This window comes from Musa acuminata, chromosome BXJ3-3, assembly GCF_036884655.1.
Source record: "Musa acuminata AAA Group cultivar baxijiao chromosome BXJ3-3, Cavendish_Baxijiao_AAA, whole genome shotgun sequence".
Classification (NCBI taxonomy): Eukaryota; Viridiplantae; Streptophyta; class Magnoliopsida; order Zingiberales; family Musaceae; genus Musa; species Musa acuminata.
Genome location: NC_088351.1, coordinates 36,419,569 through 36,447,518, shown reverse-complemented (window position 1 = coordinate 36,447,518; position 27,950 = coordinate 36,419,569). Strand labels below are relative to the sequence as shown.

At 42.7% G+C, this 27,950-nt stretch overlaps 3 protein-coding genes across 10 annotated transcripts; all 3 read left to right on the top strand.

Annotated features, from left to right (window-relative positions):
- The first annotated feature begins 1,227 nt into the window (after positions 1-1,227).
- LOC103978719 (protein PSK SIMULATOR 1) lies at positions 1,228-12,003 on the top strand. 7 transcript variants are annotated; one of them, XM_065143736.1, is made up of 14 exons: positions 2,475-2,597; positions 2,688-2,769; positions 2,878-3,025; positions 5,494-5,819; positions 5,926-6,018; positions 6,103-6,193; positions 7,329-7,422; positions 8,019-8,107; positions 8,276-8,345; positions 9,576-9,676; positions 9,918-10,034; positions 10,924-11,000; positions 11,159-11,203; positions 11,336-12,003. In XM_065143736.1, the coding sequence occupies exons 4-14, from the start codon at positions 5,581-5,583 to the stop codon at positions 11,847-11,849; spliced, it is 1,530 nt and encodes a 509-aa protein (XP_064999808.1). In that variant the 5' UTR covers positions 2,475-2,597; positions 2,688-2,769; positions 2,878-3,025; positions 5,494-5,580; the 3' UTR covers positions 11,850-12,003. The 7 variants fall into 7 exon arrangements, with proteins under 7 accessions (XP_009392891.2, XP_064999807.1, XP_064999806.1 ...); XM_065143738.1 differs by having other exon boundaries at positions 2,476-2,584; XM_065143735.1 differs by lacking the exons at positions 2,688-2,769; positions 2,878-3,025 and adding an exon at positions 1,505-1,644 and having other exon boundaries at positions 2,457-2,584.
- Positions 12,004-13,536: 1,533 nt separating this feature from the next.
- Positions 13,537-14,796, top strand: LOC135632568 (leucine-rich repeat receptor-like kinase protein THICK TASSEL DWARF1). The gene has a single exon (XM_065141177.1). The coding sequence runs from the start codon at positions 13,537-13,539 to the stop codon at positions 14,794-14,796; it is 1,260 nt and encodes a 419-aa protein (XP_064997249.1).
- Positions 14,797-14,976: 180 nt separating this feature from the next.
- On the top strand, positions 14,977-27,850 carry LOC135633143 (rac-like GTP-binding protein 5). Of its 2 annotated transcripts, XM_065142266.1 has the most exons (8): positions 14,977-15,402; positions 16,545-16,632; positions 16,760-16,869; positions 16,984-17,047; positions 26,827-26,891; positions 26,985-27,050; positions 27,136-27,269; positions 27,715-27,850. In XM_065142266.1, exons 1-7 carry the CDS (start codon positions 15,304-15,306, stop codon positions 27,235-27,237), a joined length of 594 nt encoding a protein of 197 aa, XP_064998338.1. In that variant the 5' UTR covers positions 14,977-15,303; the 3' UTR covers positions 27,238-27,269; positions 27,715-27,850. The 2 variants fall into 2 exon arrangements, with proteins under 2 accessions (XP_064998338.1, XP_064998337.1); XM_065142265.1 differs by lacking the exon at positions 27,715-27,850 and having other exon boundaries at positions 27,136-27,498.
- The last annotated feature ends 100 nt before the right edge of the window (positions 27,851-27,950 follow it).

Genomic DNA, 27,950 nt, shown 5'->3' with positions numbered 1-27,950 from the left:
TGACGACCACAGCCTCTTAAGATTTATTTTGGTCAAATTATTAAGTAGTCTTCAGTGCCGGATGGAGAAATCGTTACGGCTCATGTTTTTTATTTTTCTCAAATGTGTCATTAGCTTGGAATCGATAGATGCGTGTCTGTCGGCAACAATGATTTAGACATGGTTCATGTCATGGAGCTAAATTTGACTGAATTGAGATGCCATTCTCATTGGAATTGGTCAAAATTATTTACCTTCAATTTGTGGCCAAAATTCCTGCAGTTGTGCTCCATCCATTCAAGCAAGATACTTGCCCTTGTTGATGATGATGCATTTGCATATGAACAAGTGATTTATTGTCTTCATGTGGGTCAGAAAATGACTACTGAGTTGTGATTTCATCTTGACGCCAAATTTGTCTTTGGAGTTGTTTTTCTTGTCCAATCAATATCAAGTTCACATTTGTTCACAATGAAGATATAACCCAAAAAAAAAATATCTTCAAATTCATGAGTACTGAAGTCAATATATATATATCTGACTTCAACCACCTCATTTCTTAGATGATATAGGTTTATTTCATCTAAGGATTAATCTTTTCGACAGTGGCCATCTCACCATAGGTCCAAACGAGCCCTTTAGAGTTATACTCCGACCCCCCTACCTTATTTCTAATCCAATTAGATCCGGTCCGAACCGGCAAATCATGGTCTCGATTGAACCTATCCATTCCGATCGAACCGGCAAATGCAGTACAAAGAAAGATGACCCTCAATTGCGATTAACCCAGACACGGGGACCCACACATCCTATTACTGTTATGTTATTATTGTAATTATCATTATGGCCGGCCCGGTGGTCCCCACTTTGGACTCCCAGACCGACCCGGCGGTGTCCGATCACCACGCGTTTAGTGGGCCCCGCGGGGGTGGAAGGCAGGCGAGCGACTCGTTCCCCCGCCGTTCGTTCGCGGCTTACCCGCTCGCTCCCAAACCGTCCGTCGAGAAGCATAGCCTCGGTACCCACTTCTCTCACCCCGCCTGCCTAATGCCTCTCGGTTAAATCGGGTTATGGGACCCACGTTGGCCCCCACTGGCTTCGACTCAGAGGGCAGGTGGGACGGCAGTTGGTTCGTCGAGGTCGGGTGAGGCGACCCTTTTGGCAAAACAGGCCCTTCTTCGTGGGTCGCGCGGTCCTGCGGCCAACGCGGACCGCCGTGGGGCTAACGGAAGGGCAGGACGGTAAATTCGGGGCGCGAGAAACAGCCCCCAGCCGCACCTCGCTTTCCGACTGCGAACTTGGACTCCCGACACACGCGAACGAGTCAATCCGAAGAACACGAGCGAAGACGGCGATGAGCCAGGACGAGGGCGGGGAACCCTGGATAAGTACCGCGCCCCGCGGACCGGGGCAGGAGGAGTAAAAGGAGAATCCTAGGGCTCTGGTTCCTCGATTAGGTCTCTGCTGCAGGTGCCCCGATCGAGAGGGTAAGAGATGGGTTGCGTTTGCTCGAGCCGAAGCAGGAGTGATAGGAAGGAGAGGAAGGATGCTTTGTACGCCGATGGAGCGGAGGAGGTTGGTACTTTTGGAGATCGGAAGAGCAACTACAAGCTTTTCGATTCCGGCGAGCTCCGAGTGGTACCGACCAAGGCCGTGGCCGGAAAGGTGCTTCATTTATTGCTTGAATTGATTTCTTTACTTGTGGTTTTGGGCGATCGAGCTACATGATTAGAGAATTATCAGTGAGCTTGTGAAAGTGTTCTGGATGAAGGCTTAAAAGCTCTCCGATGCGATACAGGAAGTCGGCAAGAAAATGAGCCGGAGATGATGATATGCTGGTAGTGAGGCTAAGTTGAATGTATCGTACATGGAGATCTGAGTATTTTTAGTGGGTCATCGGTGCATATCGGGTTCTATTTTTTTTCACAGCAGGAAAGAAGAAAAAAGAATACCGAGTTGCAATCTTGTCTGTGAACCAGAGAGATTGGGATAATTGAATAAGATATGAGATTTCTTGTTTTTATTCCCCAAAGTTTGGGTTTACATGGAGGATTTATGAGTATGTATGCCTAATGGTCACCCTTGATCTTTTTGCAAAATGTACAAGAATTTTAGGAATATAGGGGTTAGAGCAGTAATTTGGACTTTGATACAATATAGTTGAGCTCAGAAAGTGGACATGGGAAAGTGAACGAACCTGATTATTACGACCTACAAGTGTGCAAACGTAATGGATGCTCGTGAAAATCATTTTGCAAAATGTACAAAAAGTTTAGGAAGTTAGCGATCAGAGCAGTAAGTGGACAATGATACAGTCATACAATGAGTGTTTAGCTTGATAATTGAACATATGAAAATGGTAATAATCAATGGATACTGTTGAATTATATAACTATTTTGGAAGTCCTTCAATTAGAAATCTCTATGCTAGTCAACTCACATTGTGCAATTCTGTTCTGCTTTGTGACCACTAACAGATGATGTTCCATGTCACATGCCATATGGGTGCTCATGCAATGCATTGAGGAAGAATGGACAAAATGTCGAAGCATATATCGAACTTGCAGATGATGCCACCTTGCCAATCCATGCGTTGAGTTTCTATGTGAGCTCTAAATGTATTGCATCTAGTCTTTTGTGGTTACATAGTAGGTGAAAAACGACACATGGGATTTTTGCCTTACATAAGTGGATCCGATGTGTTTCAGTGAAGCCTGCAAAGAATCTGGAATGCACTTTCAAGAGAGGTAGTACGGGCTAAGGTGCATTTAGTTTGAAGACTTAAGAAAGGTGAGGGGCATTTGTTTTTGTCCCATTAAGAAAATTTGGAGCAGTACTTTGTAGAATTAGTCTTTGGCGGTAAAGGTAAATTACTTGAGAGTTTTGTTGTGCGGACAGGTCGTCAAGGAGCATATAAATTGAGGGGGAAGGCTTGTGTTAGTCGATGTGGGAACACGATAAGATTATCTCTGGTTGTGGTTGTTCAAGTTATGGTTTGAAGTTTGACAATACACTGATCATACTGTAGTCATCTGAGTGGGTATCGGTATGTTATTAATGTACTTACCTACCAAATACCAGTATTAAATAAATTTTAATTATATTTTGGGGTTATGCCCATTCTGGGTCCGAATTGACTTGGTCGTCCAAGTTCAACAGGTTTCCTTTATTGTATCAGATATGTATTTTAAAATTTGGTTCAAGTATCTTAGGGATGGACTTCCTCTAGGTGGATTTCGCATGAGCTTAGCTATCTAGAATCTGGGATTTAGGTATAGCCTGCTACATGATTATTGGAGTACACATCATGGTTTCCATGCCATGCTGTGCAGTACAAGTATGATTGATAATTTGATATTCCATATTTTATATACTGACACAATCATGCTGCATGCTTCCTCAGTGCTGGGATGTTATGTGCTGTGCTTGAGTGTTAAGGGCACTCCTTGAATTGTCAAATCATTGGTTATTGGCAAATTTGATCTTTGTTTCTCTATGTGTATGTAAAATGAAACTGTGCATATGTTTATGTATTTGCATACTTAACTTTTATTTTGGTCATGCTTTACATGTCTTGTTGGTAGGGTTTGACAGAGAAGACATCCCACAATGATGACATAGAAATGTTGTGGGAACAAATCCAAATAGAATATTAGGGATGTCTGACCTCAATAGGGCATTCAAGAAGGTGCTAAAGAATTAATTATGGCAAGATAGAAGTGGAGGGAATCTGCTGTACTATTCTCATAGAAAGGAAGAAAAAGACTGACAAACAGAGAAACTGGGAGGACCATTAGACTGTCAGCCAGAACTTTCACATCTTTTATTTCTCAAATCAGTTGCACACTATTTTGCAAGGAACATTTGATCTTTTTGTTGGAATACCCTTTCATGATATATAATTGGCTACACCTTCATTGATTATGAACTCTAATTATCTATTAAAGATATATTAGAATACCCTATTAAATATGAATCAGAATAACTAAAGATATATGCCTTTATCAATAGCCATTCTTTTCCTAATTTAAGAAATTTTGATCCCACAAACTCTTTCCTAAAAGATACATTCAGGATACACTAAAGCTGGGTACTGTTGTCAAAGTTGAAGAATATGATAAAATTCACATGTATATAAAGGATTGCTAATAATGGAGAGATTCCATCATGATATCAGGAAAAAATCTATTGCCTACTCATGGACAATTTCACATGTCACAAAAACCTCATATGCAATTTCTTTGAACTGCCCTCTAATGTAGATCATCATTTGATATGCCTCAATTCTTTTCTTTCTTTTCTACTGATTAATGAAGAGAGAATTGTTGTGTTGATGTTGCTGCTTTTTGTTGATATATTTTTCTTTGTTGTGACTTTCATTGGGTGGTTGGTCTATCACTAATTGCTCGACTTTGCTATCCTCTTTTTTTTTTTTTGATCAATCTAGTCCAAATATTTTTAAGCTCTATAACTTGATCTACCCTTTGTCTTGCCAATTGATTCAAAAGTCCCTTTGAATCTTTGGTGGGTTTTATGTTGAAGGTGTATGTGGACCTCTCTCTTGCCTTTTCTCCTTTTTCTACTCTTTTCCTTACTTACCATGTTGACCTATTTCAGCAACACTTGTATATTACTTCTTAATGATGTTATCTGCTTGGTGGTTACCGGGTCTGTACTGGGCGATGAACCCAGTACAAGGACTTTACTGGGTAGTAATCCCTATACCAGGCTTCAACTGCCTGGTTTACGCTGGTCCAAGGGCTGACTGGTGGTTGGACCAGTATATATCGTCCCTACTATACCAGTTCGAGCGGTAACATAATCCTTGGTTAGAACCACTCAACACTGTGATATAGCTCTAAAACTAACTCAGAATATAGGAATAAGAATTAACATATTAAACCAGTATTCACTGCAACGGAAAGAAACGTAATATAAATCTTAAGCAAACAGTTTGGACAGTGACAATAAATTTGAGAAGTATAATTCATTCATTGTCAAACCTAAATTCTACTTTTACAATATTTAAAACTTTCACCGCCAATACTAATTTTTTTCTTGTTTTCTTATGCTTTACTTTGTGCATTTTGCAATGAAAAATCAGAGGGTTTTTGGAAAAGTTAATCATAGAAAACACGAGTTCATAGTTATTGACCTTTTTTAAAGTATCTCTTGTTAACGCTTTGACATGTAATGAATCTAAAAGCATATGTTTTCTGTGAGATCAAGATGTGCTTGTCTTTGTTGTAATTGTTTGAATTTGATTCTGATCATTGCCAATAAATGATTGGACATGACAACTGGAAAGCAGTCACCAATTGCCCAGATCCACCACTTATTTGTGTTCAATGATAGAAAGTTCTCAAGCAGAAATGTCTTTATTATATTGTATTATGTTTTGACAGAAACAAAACAATAGTCATTGTTTTACGAGTCCATGAACGATGAATTATCATAAAAGGGTTATATTATTTTCCAGTTTAACTGACTACTATTGGTGATGACATTTCTTAGGTACCAGAAACAAGTTCAATCCTGGGACGAGCTAGCATTGCTGGTCTGGAGAAAGCTGTAGAGGTTCTAGATACCCTTGGAAGTAGCATGTCAAACTTGAATCCTAGCAGTGGATTCACATCCGGAGTGACGGCCCGAGGATATAAAATTTCCATCTTAGCATTTGAAGTGGCAAATACAATTGCTAAAGGAGCCAACTTATGGAGAAGTCTTTCAGATGAAAACATCAATATCTTGAAAGAAGAAGTTTTGCAGTCAGATGGAGTAAGAAAACTAATCTCTGCAGATGCTAATGAGTTGCTGTGGATCACTGCCGCTGACAAAAGGTGGGGTTAGTAATGCAATCTACAGATGTCGCATCTTATTAACTTGTATTATAGTTGTTTCTGGAACCTGATCTGATGCATAGCTGTTCTTGTATCACTGTAACAGAGAAGAACTTGACTTTTTTTCAAGAGAAGTAATTAGGTTTGGGGACCTATGTAAAGACCCAACATGGCACAATCTAGGTCGCTATTTTGAGAAGTAAGATGTCACACTTTGCAAAGCATTTTAAGTTGTCCAAAACAGACTTTCAATTTGAAATATGATGGCTGATTGTTTCCTCAGATTGAGTTTGGATATGACGCCCACAGAACAGTCAAAAGAGGAGGCAGAAATGATGATGCAACTCTTAATATATTTGGCTCAGAGTACTTCTGTAAGTACATCTTGATATAAAACTGTTAATAGTCTCTATTTATCCTAAATAGTTTTTCATCAGTGATTTGAAAAAGAGGAAGAATATGCTTCCATCTGACATTTAGAAATCCACATTCTTATAGCATTTGGTGAATGAAATTCTAGGTTTTGTGCCAAAGGTTTCGATGAATCTTTCCATTTAAGTTCATTAAATTTTGCTCATATGTTTGTTCTTTTCTTTCCTTTTCGGTATTATTGGGTTCTGTCGCCTCCAGATTCCATTCTCATAGTTAATCAGTTAAAAGGGCTGCCATAGCTCAAATCATGTTCATTATTTGACAAAGCAAGCTCTTCGCTCATCGATTTTTTTGGTTCTGCTATTTGTAGGTCAAATAAGGCTGGTTTTTTTATCCATGTAGCTGAACCTAAATAGTTGAGACTTTAGTTAATAGATAGTTTAATTTTATCTGTCATTGTGAAAACTAAGATTTAGAACCAGTACTGTTATTGTATTGGCTGTACCATTACCAGCAGTACACCCTTCAAAAAATTAAAAAAAAAGTTTAATCTTGATATTTAGGCTATAACATGGATTGATGGGCTACCATCTGATTGAACTGCCACATCTTAATTGTTCGATGGAAACATATAAACTTGAGCAATTTTCAGTCATATCACAAGTTTAGCATTCGCTCAACTTGTGTTGTGCACTAAAGAATAAACTACTTGTTTCCATATATTAAATTTGCTTCCATATGCTTATGTTCAGCAATTAAACAATTGGGAAGTCTTGGTGATTTTATATTATCTAATAGAAATGGTCAACTTTGCAGAATTATAAATTGTTTTTTGATCGATGAACTTTTCTTAGTGAACCATGTTCCCTAGTTTTAAGTTAATTAACACAAACATTTAATTGTCTTCATTGAAAACAGCCTAAGACACATTTTGTGATCAGGAACAATTTTGTTTTTCTTTAATTCCCATTTTCTGGACATCAAGTTCATTGAGAAGTTGATAATCTTTTTCTGATAAAGAATTATGCAAACATCGGCATGATTATTGGTCTGTATGAACAAATGTGATGAGTCTTATCTTATAAAATAGTTCTTCATTGTTTGCCTATGATCAACTAAACCATCTTGCATGTCTAGGAGCTTTATCACGAGTTACATGCTCTAGATAGATATGAGCAGGATTACCGAAGGAAGCTTCAAGAAGAAGAGTTGATACCTGCAGCTAGACAGGGTAAGCTAGTAAGCTTTTTTTAAGATTCAAATGGGAAACTGACTGGAGATTTATTCCTTGTGCATGTTTTGACTTTGACTGCATATTGGAAGTATTGCTTGATGTTAAGAAAACATAAATAGTTTATGAGGTTTGGATATTAAGCTACGCCATATCCCATACAGTACACAATTATATTTCCTTTTCTAAGTAACAAATAAAACAACTTATTTTAGAATCTTTAGATTGAATTTATATTTTCCTACTTGATAGGTTAGTCTCTTAGAGAGGCTTCCTTAGACATGTTAAATACAAAGGCAGGTTTTCTTTCAGTTCTATGTTATGGTCCCATGCATCTCTAGTCTTTATGGACTCTGCCATTTTTAGACCATTTGGTTTATTCCTAGTCTGGGTCTCATTGACAAGGTTATTAATTATCTGATTCAGCTTTGAATTGTTAGCCGTTAATTAATTTTTTTTTGTAATATTACTGTGTTTTTTTCTTTTTTGGGATTAAATGCATGCTGATGCTTCCATTTTTGTTGAACTAGTAGTATTTTTGCTGATAGTTTGGCAATGTCATTTTATTGGCTTCTACCCACTTTTTACATGAGCAGAGAGTCTTTTGAACAGTGAACTGAAACGCCAAAAGAAGCTTGTGAAGAGTTTGAAAAAGAAATCCCTTTGGTCCAGAAACTTGGAGGAGGTAATGGTTTTGTTCTTGGATTCTTATGAACTAACCATTATGACTTCATTTTAAATATGTAAAAAGACCATTGTCCAGATGGTTTAGTTTATATATATATATATATATATTTATTATTACTATTATTATTATTAAAAAAGTTCTCCAACATATTCATTGTTTTTGCAGGTGGTGGAAAAGCTTGTAGACATTGTTACATTTTTGTATAAGCAGATTTGGGAATCATTTAAAACTTCTGGTATGTTATTGCAAATTTGGTATTGAGTCTATTGACAACATTTTTGAGAATGATGATGTCTTAACTCTTCATATTAATTTCTTTAAACCTTTTAGGATCAGTTTCATGTCTGGCTACTAGGAACCTCTCTCATGCCCCTATGCTTTTCTTCTTTGCCTTCCCACCTCAAGACCTGCCAAGACCTAGCTGCCTCTAGCTCCTATTCTTTCTTCATCTTCTTCCCTGACCATTGTCACCTCCTCAACTAGTAGAATGGGTTGGTTGCAAGAGAGGGGATCATGTATTGTGAACTGTGATAAGGCTCCCTTGTAAGTTGCAATCAACCATACCAATCATATTCTGAACAAAACCTAATATCTATTAAAATTGCAGAGCTGTGAACCAATCAACATGTGGACCATTGGGGACTACTTATATGGAGCAGTATACAGTGATATTTTAGTTCTCGTCTTGAATTGTGTTTAAACAAAATCTAATGAAGGTGAAAATAAGAGCCTTACAATAAGTAATCATTAATATTCCATTCCAAGTATGCTGTGTTTAAATTCCTGGATAAGATGCATTATAATTTGTTCTTGTCGAGAATGGAAGAAACTTCATTTCCTTTGTGCTTTTTTCATGAGTTATAATTTCTGGATTCTTGTCGTGAGTCTTCAAATTGGTTTAGATAAAAGCATTGCTCCATCATCATATGACAATCAAGAATAGTTTTAATTCTGCGATGTGATCAACTAAATAACAGTATGATTCTTGTCATACTCTTTTTTCAATGTGCTTCATTAATAAACGTTCTGTTGATATACTGCTCCATCATCATATGGCAATCAAGAACGGTTTGAGTAATTCTGCGATGTTATTAACTAAATAACTTCATTAATAAACATTCTGTTGGTATTATGTTTTATTTATTCATGATGTTCATTGATTGAAAAGGTACATGTAAGATGACACCTAGCTGTTGTGATTATTTTTTTGTTAATATATTTGTCCAAATCTTTTCCTTGGAATAATCGTGACAAGTTATATGTATATATTTCTTAGCATCACCTTAAAAGGGTGCTAAAAAGATACAGAATTATCTGTGGATGTAGAAAAAGGGTCTGTACTCTATTAGTCTTATGCTGAAGTTGATTATCTTGATCCTTGCCATACCTTTTTTTTAGCCATTTGGAAAGTATATTGTTGAGATCTTTGTAACTGTAATATTAAACCTGTTTGAGCAAATTGCAGGTTGCAACTTAATAGACTATAAGCCAGCTCAGAATCAAACCTTAGGTGCTTCTGGTCTCGCGTTGCATTATGCTAACATCATCAACCAGATTGATAATATAGTAAGTATACCTGGGATACAATATGTTTTCTATCACTGATAGTGCTTCCTGCTCGTTTTAAGCAGATGCGAAGTAATATCCTTTGCTTCTCATATCAAAGTATGTATCTCAGTTATATGTCCTGACATATGGAGCTGAGAGATCCAGCTACACGCCAAGCAATTAGTACTTGGTGAACTATGGTTAAGAAATGGTGTTTCTCATGCTTTATGGAGTTTTTCTTAAAATATTTTGTTCATAGGTATCTCGACCACTATCCCTTCCTCCGACTACAAGGGACAGTTTATATCAAGGATTGCCTACACGCGTGAAGGCAGCACTTCGTACCCGATTACAATCATTTGATGCCAAGGAAGAGGTATGTTGTACTTCGTTCAGTTTATACTATAGTGCTAAGCCTCTATTTCTCTATTAGGTTTTTTTCTCTGTGACATTTCAATATTTCTTTTGTGAACCTTCCCTAGACCAGCACATTTATATTAACAAAAGACTTGCTTGATTTACATATTTTAGAATATCATTATAAAGTTGAACACAAATAAATTTTACATATTTGTAAGATGCTGCACCTGTGTGATCGGACTTGAAACTCTACCACACCTCTTCTAGTTTGATGGAAGATATGTTTCCAACAACACTCTTACACTGTTGGAAAGCTGCAGTGATCTTTGCCACTCATGCATTATGGAGCAAAAATACTTGTATCGAAATTCGGCAGCATTTTGTGTTCCCATATGTAAAGATGGGCAACTTCATCAAATTTCTACACAAAATATGCCAAGAGATCATTCACGATGTGCAAGTGAGTTTTGCTTTAGTAGCTGAGTTTCCTAGGTGCATATATTAAAAGGTCTGGTAAAGATCCATTGCCTAATACATAAAATGATCTGATCGAGGTTGCTGATTCAAGTTAACCAATTTTTGTATAATGAATTTCCAAAAGATCTTGACAAGTTAAACTGAGCTGTACATTTATTAGATCACATTCTTGTATTTAAGTGTATAAAAAATAATATATCAGAAGCTTTAGCAAATCCAGAAATTAAAAGATCATCTTAGTATAGTCATTTATGTTCTCATTGTATGATAAATTTATGATTGTAGTCTCCTAAATGTACTATCAGATCTCTTTGTACATTTGGATAGGTAGCTAGCTACTGGTGAAACTCTTGTGGTGTGTATTCTTTAAACTCTAATTGTTAAAACTTGTAATGATAACTGCTATTTTTTAATTTGCATTTCTGCAGTATACAGTTGCTCAGATAAAAGCTGAGATGCAGAAAATCTTATGTTGGATCACTCCACTAGCAGAAAACACAACTAGGTTGGTATCTAAAATGCCTTCATTAACTATTTACATTTACTAAATAGTTTCCCCCCCTTCTCTCTCATACTTTCATCTATGCTACATATGTTTTGTTTCAAGGCTAGAATTGCTATTGCAGTTTCTTAATTCTTTTTATTCTCATCTGATCTAATCAGAGCACATCAAGGTTTTGGATGGGTAGGAGAGTGGGCAAACATGGGGTTAGTTCTGGACTCATTCTTCCATTTCCTTTAGTCTTTATTCTAGTTTTGCAATAACTTAGCATGTGAAAATGACAGCAGAATCTCCTTGTTATGTATGTGATTGCATCTAAGCAGTGTGTTCTTCTGCAGTATTGAGATTAACAAGAAACCAGACATGCAAAACTGCATTGCCAGTATCCAGACGCTTCATCACGCAAATAAAGAGAAAACTGAGGAGTACATATTAGAACTAGTGGTATGGCTTCACCATCTAGTTATCCAGGTGAAGAACAGGGGTTATGGATTAACATCAGCCAGCCCAGTTCAAAGTCAACCAAATAAGGGAACAGTGGTGATCTCAGAGTCCATACGAGAACCATCTCAGGCATGCAATGGTAGAATTGAAGGTGCCCTACTCTCAGAAGACGAAATAAATATGTTGGAGCAAGTAACCCTGAGGAAGATTACATTAGGGAGAAGCAAAAGCTTGGACTTGGAGAAGAGAGCCAGGAGACATAGGGGTCGGAATAGGAGCTGTGAGAATTCTCCAGACAAAGAGTTCAATGTGGCATTAGATTGGAAGCTGGAGAGGTCAAGAGTGTTGGATGTGATGGATGGGCTCAATACGCTCGGTGCGCTTCCAGTAGTTCAGTTTTGTACATAAGCTCATGTGTTCACGAGCACTAAGCCTTTTCTTTCTCTCATGTAAATGCCTTGGAAGGGATTCCATGATTTATCTCATCCTGTATAGTTATTTGATCTGAAGTATTACATATGGATTAAAAGAAAGCAGCAATGAGAATAGCTGCTGATCACTATATTTGCCTTGACAGTTTCAGAATTGATAGGTTTCGGAGGGGCAGATTGAAAAGGTAAATAGATCTGACTTTGAAGGACATAATGCATGAGAATAAGACGAATAATTCTTGAAAAATGATATCTGAATTATGTATTAGATCTATTTACAAAAGATTAATGGTTCAAAATTTGATCTGATATATATTATTTTTGAAGGTGTGAGATAGTTTCACCGGTAAGAATGGTGTCATGCCACTATAATTTGTTTGTCTTTTTTATATTGGATTTTGTATGGATTATGGACTATCTGAAGTTAAAAAGGACACAAATAAAACAATTTCAATTAAAAAAGAATTTTTTTTTAATACTCTGTGTGTCATTATATTTATTTTTCGGAAAGAAGATATACAATATAATTTGGATAAATCATTTTGACCATTTTATTATAGAGTTTGGTATAGGAAAAAGTCAGCTTTTTAGGTTAGAGATGACAAAAGTAATGCTGTAACCATCTCTCTTCACCCATCGCTTTACTAAGCATCCCATATTAGCACGGAGAGATGCTTGCAGCATTACTTTGTCGATTATTCCACACCCACAATTGCATGTTTTCCATCACAACTGGATCGAATCCCGCCCTCCACCTTGAGAACTGGATTCTCGTTCTAGAGAGGAGAAACATTCCAGTCCAGTGTTTATGAGGAGAAGTCATGGATTCCCACTCACTCTCTGACATAATCCATGCTAATGCATTGTTTCTACTCGTATCATCTGATGCAGATAGATACAGTAAAGAGTGTAGAACAAGAACGAAGGCATACCTCAGTCTGCTGCTTTGTTCTCTCTTCTCATCCGCGTCGGATGCTGATGCGTTGTTCCACTTCACCTGGTATATGTCTCCCCTCGCCTTCTGTCGTATGATCCAGTTTAGAGAGAGACAGAAGCAGAATGATGAGGTGCCTCGGCCTGCTGCTGCTTGTCCTTAGCCCTCTGTTCTTAGCTGATTCAGATGGTGATGGCGATCACGGTGCTCTAGTGAAGCTGAAGGCCGCTTTGGTGGGACCAGGCGGCTCTGGGCTTGGCGACTGGGCCGCCGCGTCCCCTGACCACTGCTCCTTTTCCGGCGTCACCTGCGACGAGGACTCCCACGTAGTCGCCCTTAACGTCTCCTTCGTCCACCTCAACGGCAGTCTCCCGCCCGATATCGGCCTCCTCCGCCACCTTGTCAACCTCACAGTCTCCTGCGCCGGCCTCGGCGGCTCCCTCCCCGTCGAGCTGGTCGCCCTCCCTTCACTCCGCCTGCTCAACATCTCCAACAACAACTTCTCTGGCGAGTTCCCCAAGGTAGAACCAGGAGGGTTCCCGGCGCTGGAGGTCATCGACGCCTACAACAACAACACCTCCGGTACCTCCACCTCGGTGGAAACTTCTTCTCCGGGGTGATTCCGGAGGCGTACTATGACATCCCAAACCTCGAATTCCTCGGCCTCAACGGCAACTCCCTCACCGGGCGCGTCCCGCCCAGCCTCAGTCGGCTCTCCAAGCTCAAGGAGATGTACATCGGGTACTACAACGTGTACGAAGGCGGGATACCCCGGGAGTTTGGGAGGCTGTCGTCGTTGGTTCGACTCGACATGGCTGGATGCGGCCTCTCCGGCACATTACCCGCGAGTCTCGGCCAGTTGAAGCGTCTCGACGGCTTATTTCTCCAGATCAACCGGCTCTCTGGCTCTATACCGCCAGAACTCGGCGGACTCAGCCAGTTGGAGTTCCTCGACTTCTCCATCAACGAGTTGACGGGCGAGATACCGGAGAGCTTCGCGGAGCTGAAGGAGCTCAAGCTATTGAACCTTTTCATGAACCATCTCCGAGATATCATTCCACCGTTCATCGGGGAGCTACCGAGTCTCGTGGAACTCAAGTTATGGGAGAACAACTTCAGCAGCGAGCTCCCTGAATCGCTCGGCATGAACGGCCGGCTGGTGACGCTGGACGTGGCGTCGAATCGGATAACCGGGACGATTCCGCCAGATCTCTGCGCCGGCGGAAGGCTTGAGAGGTTGGTTCTGATGGACAACGGCCTCGTCGGGCCGATTCCCGAGAAGCTCGGCGGGTGCAAGTCGCTGACTCGGGTCCGACTCGGTAAGAATTCCTTGAACGGGTCGATCCCCGCTGGGCTCTTCGATCTGCCCTCCAACGACATGCTCGGGCTCAACGACAACAACCTCTCCGGTGAATTGCCGACGGTGATCGCGGGAGACAAACTCCGCTTGCTCATCCTCTCCAACAACTCGATAACCGGCTCAATCCCGCCGGCGATTAGCAACCTTTCCGCGCTCGAAAGACTTGAACTCAACAGTAACAGGATGTTCGGCGAGATCCCACCGGAGATCGGTCGTCTCAAGGCACTGTCCATGATCAACTTGAGTGGGAACGAGCTGACCGGCGAGTTCCCCCTCGATCTTGCCCACTGCGCATCGCTCGTCTCGTTGGATCTCAGTCGGAACAGGTTGACGGGTGAGATACCGGTACAAATCACGGCACTGCCGATCCTGAACACGCTCAAACTTTCATCAAACAGGTTCTGGGGTGAGATCCCGCCGGAGATACTGAAGATGCCGAGCCTCACCACGCTCGACCTCTCCAACAACTGCCTGCCCAACCAATTGTTGTCGGAGAAGAGCCTCATGAAGCTCGACTTCTCTGTGAGCTGTACCGCCGGTGCGACGCCAGGCGGGGCCCGGCGGACGGGCGGCCGCAGCCGACTCGCCTTGCTTACATCTCTTTTCCCTCTGTTGCTCTTTAATTGCTAATTTAACTCTGCTTTGCGAGAGCGAGCCACTAATTTATTATATATGTGTATATGTATGAATATACATATACATATATACATACATATATACATATACATTTACATACATACATACATACAATATATATATATATATATATATATACTCAGCGGTTTCCCATCTCTGTACGACCGCGTCAACCGCACCATTTCGCGGCTCCCTCTTCCTCCCTTCTCCAACTCTTCCTCTCGCACAACTCAATCAAACCCAAACCTGCATTCTCTCTCTCTCTCTCTCTCTCTCTCTCTCTCATAAGAGAAAATGAAAAGTTGATGAGGGAAACACAGGAAACAAAGGCAAAAAGAAGAGATCATTTTATTAGTGGATATACTCTGTATTTAGGGTTTGTCAGACTCGCTCTCTGTCTTGTGACGGAGGTACGCAGAGCTTCGCCGGTTGTTCTCGGCGTAAGGCCTTCGGCCGACGTAGAGCGTCGGAGGCTGAAGGGCGAGGGGGTCGGTGGAGGAGATGAGCGCGTCGAGGTTTATAAAGTGCGTCACGGTGGGCGACGGGGCCGTCGGCAAGACCTGCATGCTTATTTCCTACACCAGCAATACTTTCCCCACGGTAGGTGATGACAAACACGCACACACACAGAAAGGCAAAACGAATTTATGGTTTTCCTCTATAATTAGGAAAGAGGAGGGGGCTTTGTTTCGTTTTTGGTTTGATTTTCGGGAAATAGGCACAGGGAAAGGAGCGGAATTGGGAAATCTATTCTTTTTGAGGTTGTTCAAGGGAATGTAGATGGAAAAACGCTTCCTTTTCTGCCCACTTGTTGTTTTCATGGTTTGTTTGGTTGATCTGAGGCAATGTTGGCTTTCATTTTGTATTTAGTTGACTAATGGCACCAAATGTCTGACTAAAAAGAAAAACGAAAAGGAAACTTTTGATTTTACTTTTATTTTAGATTTTGAGGAAGGATTATAGGAATGTGGTTTTTAACTTAAGAAGTCTCCCTTACTTTCATCTCATTTTGTTAAAAATGGTGGAATACAGATTTAGAAAAGTATATTCTAACTAAAATATCTAATTAGGTTCCTTAATTTTATTTTGTTGCAAGTATGTAAAGAACTTAATGAGTAATGCATTAAATTTATTTTAACTGAGTGTAGCAAATATTGGAATGAAATATTCTTTGTTTCTTCAGTAGCAGGAATTTTGTATAAGCCTGCTGCACAGAGTTCAAATCTTTTCTCCTTTTCATTCAAATGAATGAAATGCAATGTGACGGGGCTAGATCAAATAAAAGATTGCTTACCTTTCCTGAATCTTATTTTCTGACAAGTATCTTATGTTTGATTCAAGATACATATACACATACAGTGAGTATATACAAACATAGACCTGCACATTAATGTAATCCACTTTTCATCCGTATCATCTTCATCATTGCCAAATTCTTTGAATCCAAAATGATCCAAATCAATATCATGACATGCTTCATTTTTTAGCCACTAGACTTTATCCCTCTTCTCCCAAGATTTCGGAAATCGAAATTTTAGCCACATCGAGCATTTCTCAATTTCTGAGAAGTAGGATCTCTTCTGAAGGAATATTATTCATTTTGGAGTCCCATTAGTTGTCTCCTTTGGAAGACATGGCTTCCGTTTAACTTGGTCAATTTTGGATTTTATATGATTTAGATTAATGAATAACTTCAGTGCCCATCTTGTGCAAACATATAATTTTTTTCCCCTTGCATGCAGGATTATGTTCCAACTGTTTTTGACAATTTCAGTGCAAATGTTGTGGTTGATGGTAGCACAGTTAACTTAGGCTTGTGGGATACTGCAGGTATCTCAACCTTTTCTTTCTTCCAGCCTCATTATCTATTCTGCTACATTTATTTTGTTGCATTGGCTGTTTCCTCTAGTCTAAAGTTTTGGTAGATCCGACCTAATATTGGGTTTTAGTGGAACAGGCCAGGAAGATTACAATAGATTAAGACCATTGAGCTACCGAGGTGCAGATGTTTTTCTGCTCGCATTCTCTCTTATAAGTAAAGCTAGCTATGAGAATGTGACCAAGAAGGTGAGAAATCAATATTAGTTCTTTTTTTGTTTGAATCTTTGTTAATATCATGCCAAATTTTATTCATTCTTTTGCTTTTCCTCATCTATTTTATTTTTCTATTTAACTCATCAGTGGATTCCTGAACTAAAGCATTATGCGCCTGGTGTGCCTCAAATTCTTGTTGGAACAAAGCTTGGTAATACTCTTCCCCAATGTATTAATTTGTTTGTGATTTTTATATTGCATAACCATATTATTTTCTCATGTATGTTCATCTAGTCAATATATGGTGTTATTTGTGTAGATTGGAAATTCAAAATGTTTCTAGTTGTGAGTTCATTTGTCAAAACAAAATGGGATATTAGTCCTGAAAAATAGAATAATAGTTTACCATATTAATATGGGAAAGTTTTTGCTGCTGTGGCGCTGCCTTTCATTACTGATAGGAAAAATAACAGTGCTATCAACTCACCCTGCCACCTAAGCAAAGGCATGAGCAACTCACGGAAATGGTCCACCAGCCTCCACCTGTCTTGACCCACGGAAAAAGGCCAATGAGGCATGAGAGGGAAAGCAATGGCATAGGCATTCCACTGCTAGACTGGCCATTCGTCGGCCATCACTTGGAATCGACACGCACACAAGAGCTCGCATCGTCGCCTCACGCGGTCACCCAACCGGAACATGATCCTCGGAGAAGTCGCACAAGTCGACCATCGGTACATAGTAACCAAACTCGTCCTCTGAACTTCCCCTCGATTGCGTCGTTGGTCGCAAGCGATCCGTCACTCATGGCCATAATTTCGGAAGAGGTCGCATTAATGACATGGCCCGACTCTTCGGGCACCTGATGCCAATCCCCATCTCCTATACGTTTCAGGCATGACCCTGCCCTAACAAACGGCATGCCTCCAACCATCCTTCTCCGACATAATCAATGGGAACACATGTTCACTAGTCATCGACATAAATGAACCCCTAACGGTATGAGAAGCTAAAGGGGGGACAAACAACCGGCCACCCTCCATCGATAAATCAGGTATAAAAGCCAGCCCCCGAAACTAGACGAGGGGGGACTCAACCTAAACTCTCCTGAGCTCTGCTAAATCTTCTCCACTTTTTCTACTGACTTAAGCGTCAAAGGGGTCGGGTCGGGAAATCCCTTAACGTTGACCAATTATGTAGGGGTCCCGACATGTCTAAGGAGCACCCCGGGGTGGCGTGGAGCATCATTAGACAAGGTCAAGGTGCACCTCGGGATGACTCTAAACTTCCTTTAGTAGGCGAACCGCACCTCGAAATAACCGTGGATTGGTCGCCGCGATGTCACGAACGGTCGTCGCGCATCCGCAACAACTCCGTTCAACGAACCGTTCGTCGCTCACACCCGCATGTACAGCTGCTTGACAGCATGTTTTCTCATGGTTTTGGGTCATTTTGCTGTAAATATGTAAGTTCGAACCAGCTGCAGCGTTGCAAAAGCGATCGCTCACCGAACCGAGCAAAACAGCCCCAAAACAGCCCAAAACGGCTCCGTTTTCGCGTGCCGCGGGAGGTGAGCGGAGTGCTGCCTCCGCTCACCAAAATGTCAGCCATCTCAGCACCCAGGAACCCCCCGGGTGGCACATGGCTGGATGGGGCTTCGGTTATATACCGGGCGTTGAACACTCTTTCGCAAGTTCGCCCGTGACCTTTATGGGAACTTGGTGTTGCGCCTGGGACCAGGTGAGCGGCTGTTTGTGGGCTTGCAGCTGTTCGTTCATCCTTGAAAGCCTTGTTTTCCTCCCTCTCCCTCTCTTCTCTTGTGCACACAAGGTGTTCGACGATTTGCTTGTAAAGCTTCCCTTTTCGCGAGACTTCGGGACTTGTCCGTTGCTCGTTCTTTCGATCTAACTTTCTTTCTCTTTTACAGGTCCTTCGGGACCTGCGAGAGGTTACAAAGTGGCTGATCCTTGCGGAGCAAGATCGCAAGGGCGAAGCGCGACTTAGGCAACGCAAGCTAAGTTCGCGTCTTTGCCGCACGGGTGACCCGCGACTTTGGCAACGCACGCTAGCTTCGAGTCTTTGGCCGCAAGGGTGCCTCACGCCTTAGGCAATTCCAGCTAAGGTCGTGACATTGTGGTATCAGAGCGGGCAAGCTCTTCGATCGAACAGCGAACGAACTTTGCAACTTCGCCATGGCAAAGCATCGTGGCGAATCAAGCAAGACGGGGCAAGCCGGAACCTTGCCCCAAGCAGCCGCAGGTGGGCTGCATGTGCACACTCGCTCTCATGCTGTTGGAGCCGCTCACGAGGATCGCGGCAGCGAACAGGATGAGCGAGAAGTTGGCAACTCTCCGCGAGCGGAGGAAGCGCAATCTGGTGCGCTAACGGGGAAAAAGAGTCATAAGGAGAGACTCACGACGGCGGAAACCCGCCTGGATGTTCTGGAAGCGAGCATGGAGGAACTCTACCATGGCCAACAAAGGCTTGTTGGGGTAGAGAGCTCGCAAGAGGAAGCGGAGTCCAGGATCGACAAGGTCGAGGCCCTAGTCGACCGACTGTCTGATGACACCAAGGACTCCGTGCTACACTTACAGGATGTTGTGGCGGAACTCACGGCAAAGGTGGCTATGCTCACAAGAACGCTAAATGCGGGAGGAGGCAACACCCGCGTTGCACCGCCACAAAACTTGAGGGCACCTGAGCCCCATGGATACGGAGGGGCTAGAGATGCCAAAGAGCTCGAGAACTTTTTGTTCAACATGGAGCAATACTTCCGAGCTACGAGGCCCGATTCTGAAGATACCAAAGTTTCTATAGCAACAATGTATCTGAACGGAGATGCGAAACTTTGGTGGCGAACTCGTTGGGAGGAAATCCAACAAGGTCGGTGTCGAGTCGACACATGGGAAGACTTGAAGCGGGAGTTGAGAACTCAGTTCCTACCGGAGAACACAGAGTTCGTCGCAAGAAGGAAGTTGAGACAACTCCGCCAAAGTACCACCATCCGAGACTACGTGAAGCAATTTTCTGCACTAATGCTGGACATACAGGACATGTCCGAGAAGGACAAGTTGTTCAGCTTCCTTGATGGTTTGAAACCATGGGCCCAACAAGAGCTGAATCGAAGGAATGTTACCGATGTGGTCGGGGCAATTGCAGCTGCAGAAAGGCTCACCGACTTTGTTTCCTCTGAAGACCCGGCGAGAAGGAAACAATCTTCAAGCAATCGCCCTCCAAAACATTCTCGAGGGAAGGAGCTCGGGGGCGAACAAAAGAAGAAGAGCTCACACAAAGGGCCGAACCCTAAAGGCAAGGCCTCAAAACCTGGAGGATGCTTCTTGTGCGGAGGACCGCACATGGTAAGGGAGTGCCCACAGAAACAGGCACTCAATGCTTTGACGGCTTCCATCCACCCTCCCCGATCGGACAAGGGCAAAGTTGTTGCTCTTAGCTCGAGCAGTTCAGAATCCAGCAGCGATGACGAAGAGTCGCAAGGACCCCGAATGGGAGCAATGCGTTTGTTGAACGCTATGCGGGGTCAAGTGGGGGAGAACAACAAGACAAAGCAACAGAAAGCCGGAAGTGGTGAGTTGATGTACGTAGACATCAAGCTGAATGGCCAAATGACCCGTGCAATGGTGGACACGGGCGCTACCCACAACTTCATAGCCGATCGTGAAGCACAACGACTTGGGTTGATCTTGGAGAAGAGCCCAAGCCGAGTGAAAGCGGTGAACTCGGAGGCCAGGCGAATCTCCGGGTTGGCGAAGGGTGTTCCTATCAAAATCGGGACTTGGAGCGGAAACACCAACATGATGGCCGTGCCACTGGACGACTTCCAAGTGATTCTTGGAATGGAATTTATGCACGCGGCGAAGTTGGTGCCGATGCCGTTCTTGAACTCCTTATGTATGATGGGAGGCGATGACCCCTGCGTGGTTCCCGTCTCTCGGAGAGGAACCAAGGAGCCCCAACATATTTCGGCGTTACAATTGAAGAAAGGGGTGCGAAAGGGCGAACTGACATTCGTGGCTACTATGAAGCTAGAGCCACTCAACGAAGAGGTCATTCAAGAACCTGCTGTGGTGGCGAACGTCCTGAAGGAGTTCAAAGACGTTATGCCACCCGAGTTGCCGAAGACTCTTCCACCACGCAGAGGCGTGGATCACAGTATCGAGCTGGAGCCAGGAGTGAAGCCTCCAGCGAGACCACCCTACCGCATGCCCCCGCCAGAGTTGGCAGAACTCAGAAAGCAGTTAGGTGAACTACTAAGCGGTGGTCTCATCCGCAGCTCAAAAGCACCTTTCGGAGCCCCAGTTCTCTTCCAGAAGAAACAAGATGGGAGCCTCCGATTATGCGTCGACTACCGAGCCCTCAACAAAGTAACAGTGAAGAACAAGTATCCCATCCCGCTCATTGCGGACTTGTTCGATCAATTGGGCAAGGCGAAGTATTTCTCAAAACTCGACCTTCGGTCAGGATATTGGCAGGTGCGCATTGCTGAAGGCGACGAAGCAAAGACTACTTGTGTGACCAGATACGGAGCGCTTGAGTTCTTGGTGATGCCTTTTGGCTTAACCAACGCTCCGGCCACATTCTGTACTCTCATGAACCAGCTATTCAAGGAGTATTTGGATAAGTTCGTGGTCGTCTACTTGGACGATATCGTCGTCTACAGCCAAACGCTCGAGGAGCATGTCAAGCACCTTCGGACGATTTTCAAGGTTCTCAGGGAGAACACGTTGTTCGTAAAAAGGGAGAAATGCTACTTTGCTCAAACTGAGATCCTATTCTTGGGGCATCGAATCGGTGATGGCTCCATTCGGATGGACAAGTCGAAGGTGCAAGTAGTTGCGGAATGGCGAACTCCAAAGAAGGTGCCAGAGTTGAGATCCTTCCTTGGTTTCGTCAACTACTATCGACGCTTCATTGCCGGGTATTCGAAGCGGGCAACCCCACTGACGGAGTTGCTGAAGAAGGAGCAGCCTTGGAAGTGGTCGGACAAATGTGAAATAGCATTCCAAGACCTGAAAGCTGCTGTCCTAGAAGAACCAGTGCTCAAATTGCCAAACTATGGAGAGCCCTTTGAAGTCCACACAGATGCTTCGGACTTCGCTATTGGAGGAGTACTCATGCAGGAAGGTCATCCGGTGGCCTACGAGAGCCGCAAACTCAACGAGACCGAGAGGCGGTATCCAGTGCATGAGAAGGAGATGACAGCAGTGATTCACTGTCTACGAGTTTGGCGACACTACCTTCTCGGGTCGCGATTTGTGCTGAGGACAGACAACATCGCCCTGAGTTATTTCCAAACTCAGAAGAAGCTCTCCCCAAAGCAAGCACGGTGGCAGGACTTCCTGGCTGAATTTGATATGGCAATGGAATACAAGCCCGGGAAGGCGAATGTCGTGGCCGATGCGCTGAGTCGGAAAGTGGAATGCGTGAATGCTGCACAACTGGAGGGCAGAGGCCAAGCAAGTCAGTTACACTCCAACTTCCTTTCCCGAATCAGAGATGGACTGTATAGTGATCCCCAGGCAGTTATCCTGATGCAGCTCATCAAAGAAGGCAAGGCACGACGATTTTGGGTCCAGGAGGGACTTGTTTACACAAAAGGGAATAGGGTTTATGTTCCCCGAGTGGACAATTTGAGGCGTGAACTCTTAAAAGAGTGTCACGATTCCCTTTGGGCTGGACACCCCGGCATTCACAGAACGTTGGCTCTCGTGGAGAGGGCCTTCTACTGGCCAAAGATGGGGATTGATGTGGAGGAGTATGTTCGAACATGCCTTACTTGCCAACAAGACAAGGCGGAGCAGCGGAAGCCGGTGGGACTTTTGGAGCCGTTGCCCGTACCAGAAAGGCCATGGGAGACCATTTCCTTAGACTTCATATCAAGTTTGCCACCTGTAGGGGGACTTGGATCGATACTCGTGGTGGTCGATCGGTTTTCAAAGTATGCAACTTTCATTGCTGCCCCCCTACATTGTTCAGCTGAAGAGGCGGCTAGACTGATGATGAAGGGTGTAGTGAAGTATTGGGGAGTCCCACACAATATCATTAGTGATCGGGATGCTCGGTTCCTGGGACGATTCTGGACCGAGCTATTCAAATTGTTGGGGTCAAAGTTATACTTCTCTACAAGCCTCCACCCCCAGACGGATGGTCAGACTGAAAGAATAAATTCACTCTTGGAGCAGTATCTCCGGCACTACGTGAGTGCCAATCAACGAGATTGGGTGAAGCTGTTGGACATCGCCCAATTCTCCTACAACTTGCAGCGGAGCTCTGCATCCAACAAGAGCCCCTTCGAAATTATCACAGGACAACAACCGTCGACTCCGCACACTATGGCAATTGGGTATACTGGGAGTAGTCCATCAGCCTATCATTTCGCAAAGGAGTGGCATCAAAATGCCGATATTGCGCGAGCTTACTTGGAGAAGGTGGCAAAACGGATGAAGAAGTGGGCAGACTTGGGAAGGCGACCACAAGAGTTCAAAGTTGGCGATTTGGTGTTGGTAAAGCTCCAACCAGCATCACTCCAATTCTTCAGGAACAGAGTTCACAAAGGATTGGTGCGTAAGTATGAAGGGCCCTTCCCAATTATCAGCAGAGTAGGCAATGTTTCTTACAAGTTGCAGCTGCCGGCGTGGTTCAAAATTCACAACGTTCTTCACGCCAGCAACCTGAAGGCCTACCATTCGGATCCGCAAGACGCTTCTCGAAGTGTTCCAACTCGGCTTCCTCCCATCACTGCCTCCTACGAGAAGCGAGTGGAAACCATTCTGGCGGATCGTAAGATAAAGCTACCCAGCGGAGCGGAACAGACAGAGTACTTGGTGAAGTGGCGAAAGCTTCCCCGAACTGAAGCCAGTTGGGAGCCTGAAGACGCCCTGCGACATGAAGAAGAAGTCATCAACAACTACCAACAAGCGTCGACGAGGGCGTCGACAGTTTAAGTGGGGGAGAATGTCACGAACGGTCGTCGCGCATCCGCAACAACTCCGTTCAACGAACCGTTCGTCGCTCACACCCGCATGTACAGCTGCTTGACAGCATGTTTTCTCATGGTTTTGGGTCATTTTGCTGTAAATATGTAAGTTCGAACCAGCTGCAGCGTTGCAAAAGCGATCGCTCACCGAACCGAGCAAAACAGCCCCAAAACAGCCCAAAACGGCTCCGTTTTCGCGTGCCGCGGGAGGTGAGCGGAGTGCTGCCTCCGCTCACCAAAATGTCAGCCATCTCAGCACCCAGGAACCCCCCGGGTGGCACATGGCTGGATGGGGCTTCGGTTATATACCGGGCGTTGAACACTTTCGCAAGTTCGCCCGTGACCTTTACGGGAACTTGGTGTTGCGCCTGGGACCAGGTGAGCGGCTGTTTGTGGGCTTGCAGCTGTTCGTTCATCCTTGAAAGCCTTGTTTTCCTCCCTCTCCCTCTCTTCTCTTGTGCACACAAGGTGTTCGACGATTTGCTTGTAAAGCTTCCCTTTTCGCGAGACTTCGGGACTTGTCCGTTGCTCGTTCTTTCGATCTAACTTTCTTTCTCTTTTACAGGTCCTTCGGGACCTGCAAGAGGTTACAAAGTGGCTGATCCTTGCGGAGCAAGATCGCAAGGGCGAAGCGCGACTTAGGCAACGCAAGCTAAGTTCGCGTCTTTGCCTCACTGGTGACCCGCGACTTTGGCAACGCACGCTAGCTTCGAGTCTTTGGCCGCAAGGGTGCCTCACGCCTTAGGCAATTCCAGCTAAGGTCGTGACAGCGAGCCAGTAAAGCCTCATGAGTCCACTTGTCACTCAAGCGATCCGTTTGGGCTACTAGGACAGGTCCACGCTTTCGAGACTAAACCAGGCCGTGTTGACTCTCTGGTCAATGACACTCAGGAACCAACAATTACCATGTCTTTTTCATGCCCAATCGCCACCACCATATCTCCTATTCCATAATTGGCCCTCAACCCTTGAATCACTAATCTACTTCTTTGTTAATCTCTATATGCCATATATTTTCAAACTAACAAAAATAGATACAATAGTAACTTCATGCTCAAGAATCCAAACCATAATGCTTTGAACATGAAAATTTTGGTTAACGTTGAGGGTTTGATACTAGATTTGTTTCATGGTACATGATAGGCGTTTTTAATTCTTCATTCTGGTGTTTTAGTTATTTCGGCTAATTTTTAAATGATATTATAGTGTCTTGCTAAGTCATAAGCTACACAGTTGATTGAACTGAGAATAGGTCTAAAAACTCTGATCAAATACTTTTCTTTCATTGTTTAGGTTCATGTTGACTTCTTGTTTCCATTGAATGGATTCCAAATTAGGATTATTGTGGATGAATTATTATATAGGTAGATATAAAGCTGAACAGAGCTAAAGTTCGACCTACAATCTGTAAATTATTCCAGGCTTCATCTGAATCTCTCATTCCAACATAAACAATGTGGTGGTTTTGACCTTAAAACTATTTGGGGTCTTTTGGTTGATTAATTGGAAAAACCAAAAGTCAACCCTTAATTTCATGTTTCTTCAACTGCCAAATTACATCTCCAACTTAGTCAAAACCAATTAGTCATAGCTATTAATATTTCAAGAAAAAAATGGAATTAATGCTCTAATTAAGCCCAAAACCAAGCCTTATTATATAGGATAACCCTGATTAATCCTCTAAAGTGAAATTTATACAGGTCTATTATGGATTTAGAAATTGGATTCCTAATTTTGATTATCTGAATTTGGTAGTACACATGCAAAATGAGCATAATTGAATAGGATATTAAAACTGGTAAATGGAAGGAAATTGGATTCTGGGATAACTTCATGTGAGTTTGAAGATTTAATCACAAGGTGAAGTTTTAAGGATTAAACTGGTTACCAGGATGTGCTTGGGGGTCCATGGTTCAGAGATTAGAATACTAGACCTTTTATGCTATATCTAATGGAAGATGCAGAAAGAACAATTCTAATCTGAACTTGCATGACAAATATTGAATGATCATGCTGAAATTGAGAATGCCTTTGGAGAACTCCATCTCGAACTGTTTTCTCCTCATGACAACTGGGTTTTGTGAGAACTGGGACGATATCATTCTTGTGATTCCTGATATTCTTTTGAGGTTAGAAAGCAGTTTCTCACTTATGGAGTTCAAAGAAGCTGTTCCTGATTTGGGCCCTAAGCCTGATGGATTTTGCATGTTGAGTTAGAACAGCTTCATAACTTTGAATTGAGGATCATTAGTAATCAACATGGAAGCTTTTTGAGATATTTCTTTGTTAAGAGATTTCACAAGTTTCTTAGCCTGCATGGATGGCAGTTGAAATTTGAAAAATCATTTTGGACACAAACTGTGCTCTTTTTTTTCCTTCAATGGTTGAAGAACAGTATGCAATTATCTATATGGTTGGTGTTCAAAGAAAAAATTACGTACAGCTAAGCTGCTTGATTGCAAAGGCTGATTAGCATAGAAACTGTGCTCTTTTTTTCCTTCAATGGTCGAAGAACAGTATACACCTTTTGCGTTGATGTCATCAAGTTTAGAGGTTAATTATGTTTGCAGTTAGGAACTCCAGGACTCCTTGTACATTTCTTAGCTGTTGGAAGGCTCAGCGGGAAGCTAACATTCCTAGAAAACGTTTGATTTTTTGTGGCTTTGTCATGATGGTGTGTGGAATGCTATGAAGGACCAGGAGTAAGGGAGCACTCCAAAACAGATCTACTGGGACTTTTGAAGTGTTGCATGCTAGTTTAGTTCAGGACTCACAAAACGCTAGCTTTTAAGGGCTTTCTGATTGCATCAGGACTAAAATTTTCAGAACTTTTCACCATGTTTTACTTTGAAAACCATTCTGGTGTGTGTTAATTTTCCAATATTGAGTCTTCGCATAGAGAGCCATTTCTAGCCTGGTGTACTTCCTAGTACTTGCGTGAATGGTTCTTTACATTTGTACTTGCTCCAACTAAATATACATGGAATTGTTTGCAGATCTTCGAGATGATCAGCAGTTTTTCATAGATCACCCAGGTGCTGTTCCCATTACCACTGCTCAGGTACTCTCTCTTTCTCTGTCTCTGTTTGTTGGTCATCATGCGCAAAAGTAGCTTATGATGATTCTTGCTTTGTTCTTTTTCTTATTATACAAGGGTGAAGAGCTGAGGAAGGTTATTGACGCTCCGTCATACGTTGAGTGCAGTTCAAAGACCCAACAAGTATGTTATTTCCACTGCTCTCATCTTTGGAGTCATTGCTGTGTAATTGCTAGCTATCTATGTTGATATAAAATATGATGTGCAGAATATCAAGGCAGTATTTGATGCAGCCATCAAGGCAGCACTTCAACCATCCATGCAGAAGAAAAAGAAGAATAAGGCACACAAGGGATGCTCCATCTTGTGATCATTGAACCGATGAACAGAAACGTGCCGCTGGTATTCAATCTCGATCTTCTTAAGGTTGTTTTCTGCTTCGTGTATACCGGGAGAGGTGACAAAATACGGGAACCATCTCGCGATGATCGCTTTCTTTTCTGATTATGTGTTCGACTGGTTAGAGCATGTATCTTCAGATAACGATATAACGTTGTGTCGGAAATTGTTGAAATCAGTTTTCCTTGCACAAAACCATTATTCTCCTTATATCCAATTGCTTAATTAGATCTCTGTAAATCTCCATGTTTTTGGTGTGGACGTTCTCTGGTTGGTGTTTTCATTTACATGTTTCTAATTATGATGTGTAGCAGTCTGTGTCAATCATGTTGTGAGCTAATTAGCTACCGCAATTTCCTGTAGCAGTCTGTATTCTTTCACAAGGCGTACCCAAAAAGCATTCGGAGTTAATAGGATTGAGTTCTTCTTTTTCTTCGATAAACTGCAGGGAATAAAATTGAAGATAGATGGTTACGAGTGTCGAATAGAGACGAAGGCCAACACGGCAAGCATCCCTCGAGGTTGAAATGTGGCCATTGGAAAGCCAAAGAGAAAGAGATCCCCTCGTTCCTTTCCCGTCCCAATACAGCTGTTTCTTCTCGGCGATGCTTAGTGCCTACTTTCTGCTCTCAATGCTTTCGAGCATCCGATTCGTAGAGCCCACCTTCAACACTACCACAAGCA

What these genes read in the sequence shown, in the direction of transcription:
- LOC103978719 (XM_009394616.3), top strand. Translation starts at nt 1,474, where the DNA reads ATGGGTTGCGTTTGCTCGAGCCGAAGCAGGAGTGATAGGAAGGAGAGG. An exon ending in CCAAGGCCGTGGCCGGAAAG is followed by an intron (nt 1,645 to 5,493) that starts GTGCTTCATTTA and finishes GACATTTCTTAG; the next exon opens with GTACCAGAAACAAGTTCAAT. An exon ending in GGAATCATTTAAAACTTCTG is followed by an intron (nt 8,346 to 9,575) that starts GTATGTTATTGC and finishes AGCAAATTGCAG; the next exon opens with GTTGCAACTTAATAGACTAT.
- LOC135632568 (XM_065141177.1), top strand. Translation starts at nt 13,537, where the DNA reads ATGTACATCGGGTACTACAACGTGTACGAAGGCGGGATACCCCGGGAG.
- LOC135633143 (XM_065142266.1), top strand. Translation starts at nt 15,304, where the DNA reads ATGAGCGCGTCGAGGTTTATAAAGTGCGTCACGGTGGGCGACGGGGCC. An exon ending in CCAGCAATACTTTCCCCACG is followed by an intron (nt 15,403 to 16,544) that starts GTAGGTGATGAC and finishes CCTTGCATGCAG; the next exon opens with GATTATGTTCCAACTGTTTT. An exon ending in ATGAGAATGTGACCAAGAAG is followed by an intron (nt 16,870 to 16,983) that starts GTGAGAAATCAA and finishes TTAACTCATCAG; the next exon opens with TGGATTCCTGAACTAAAGCA.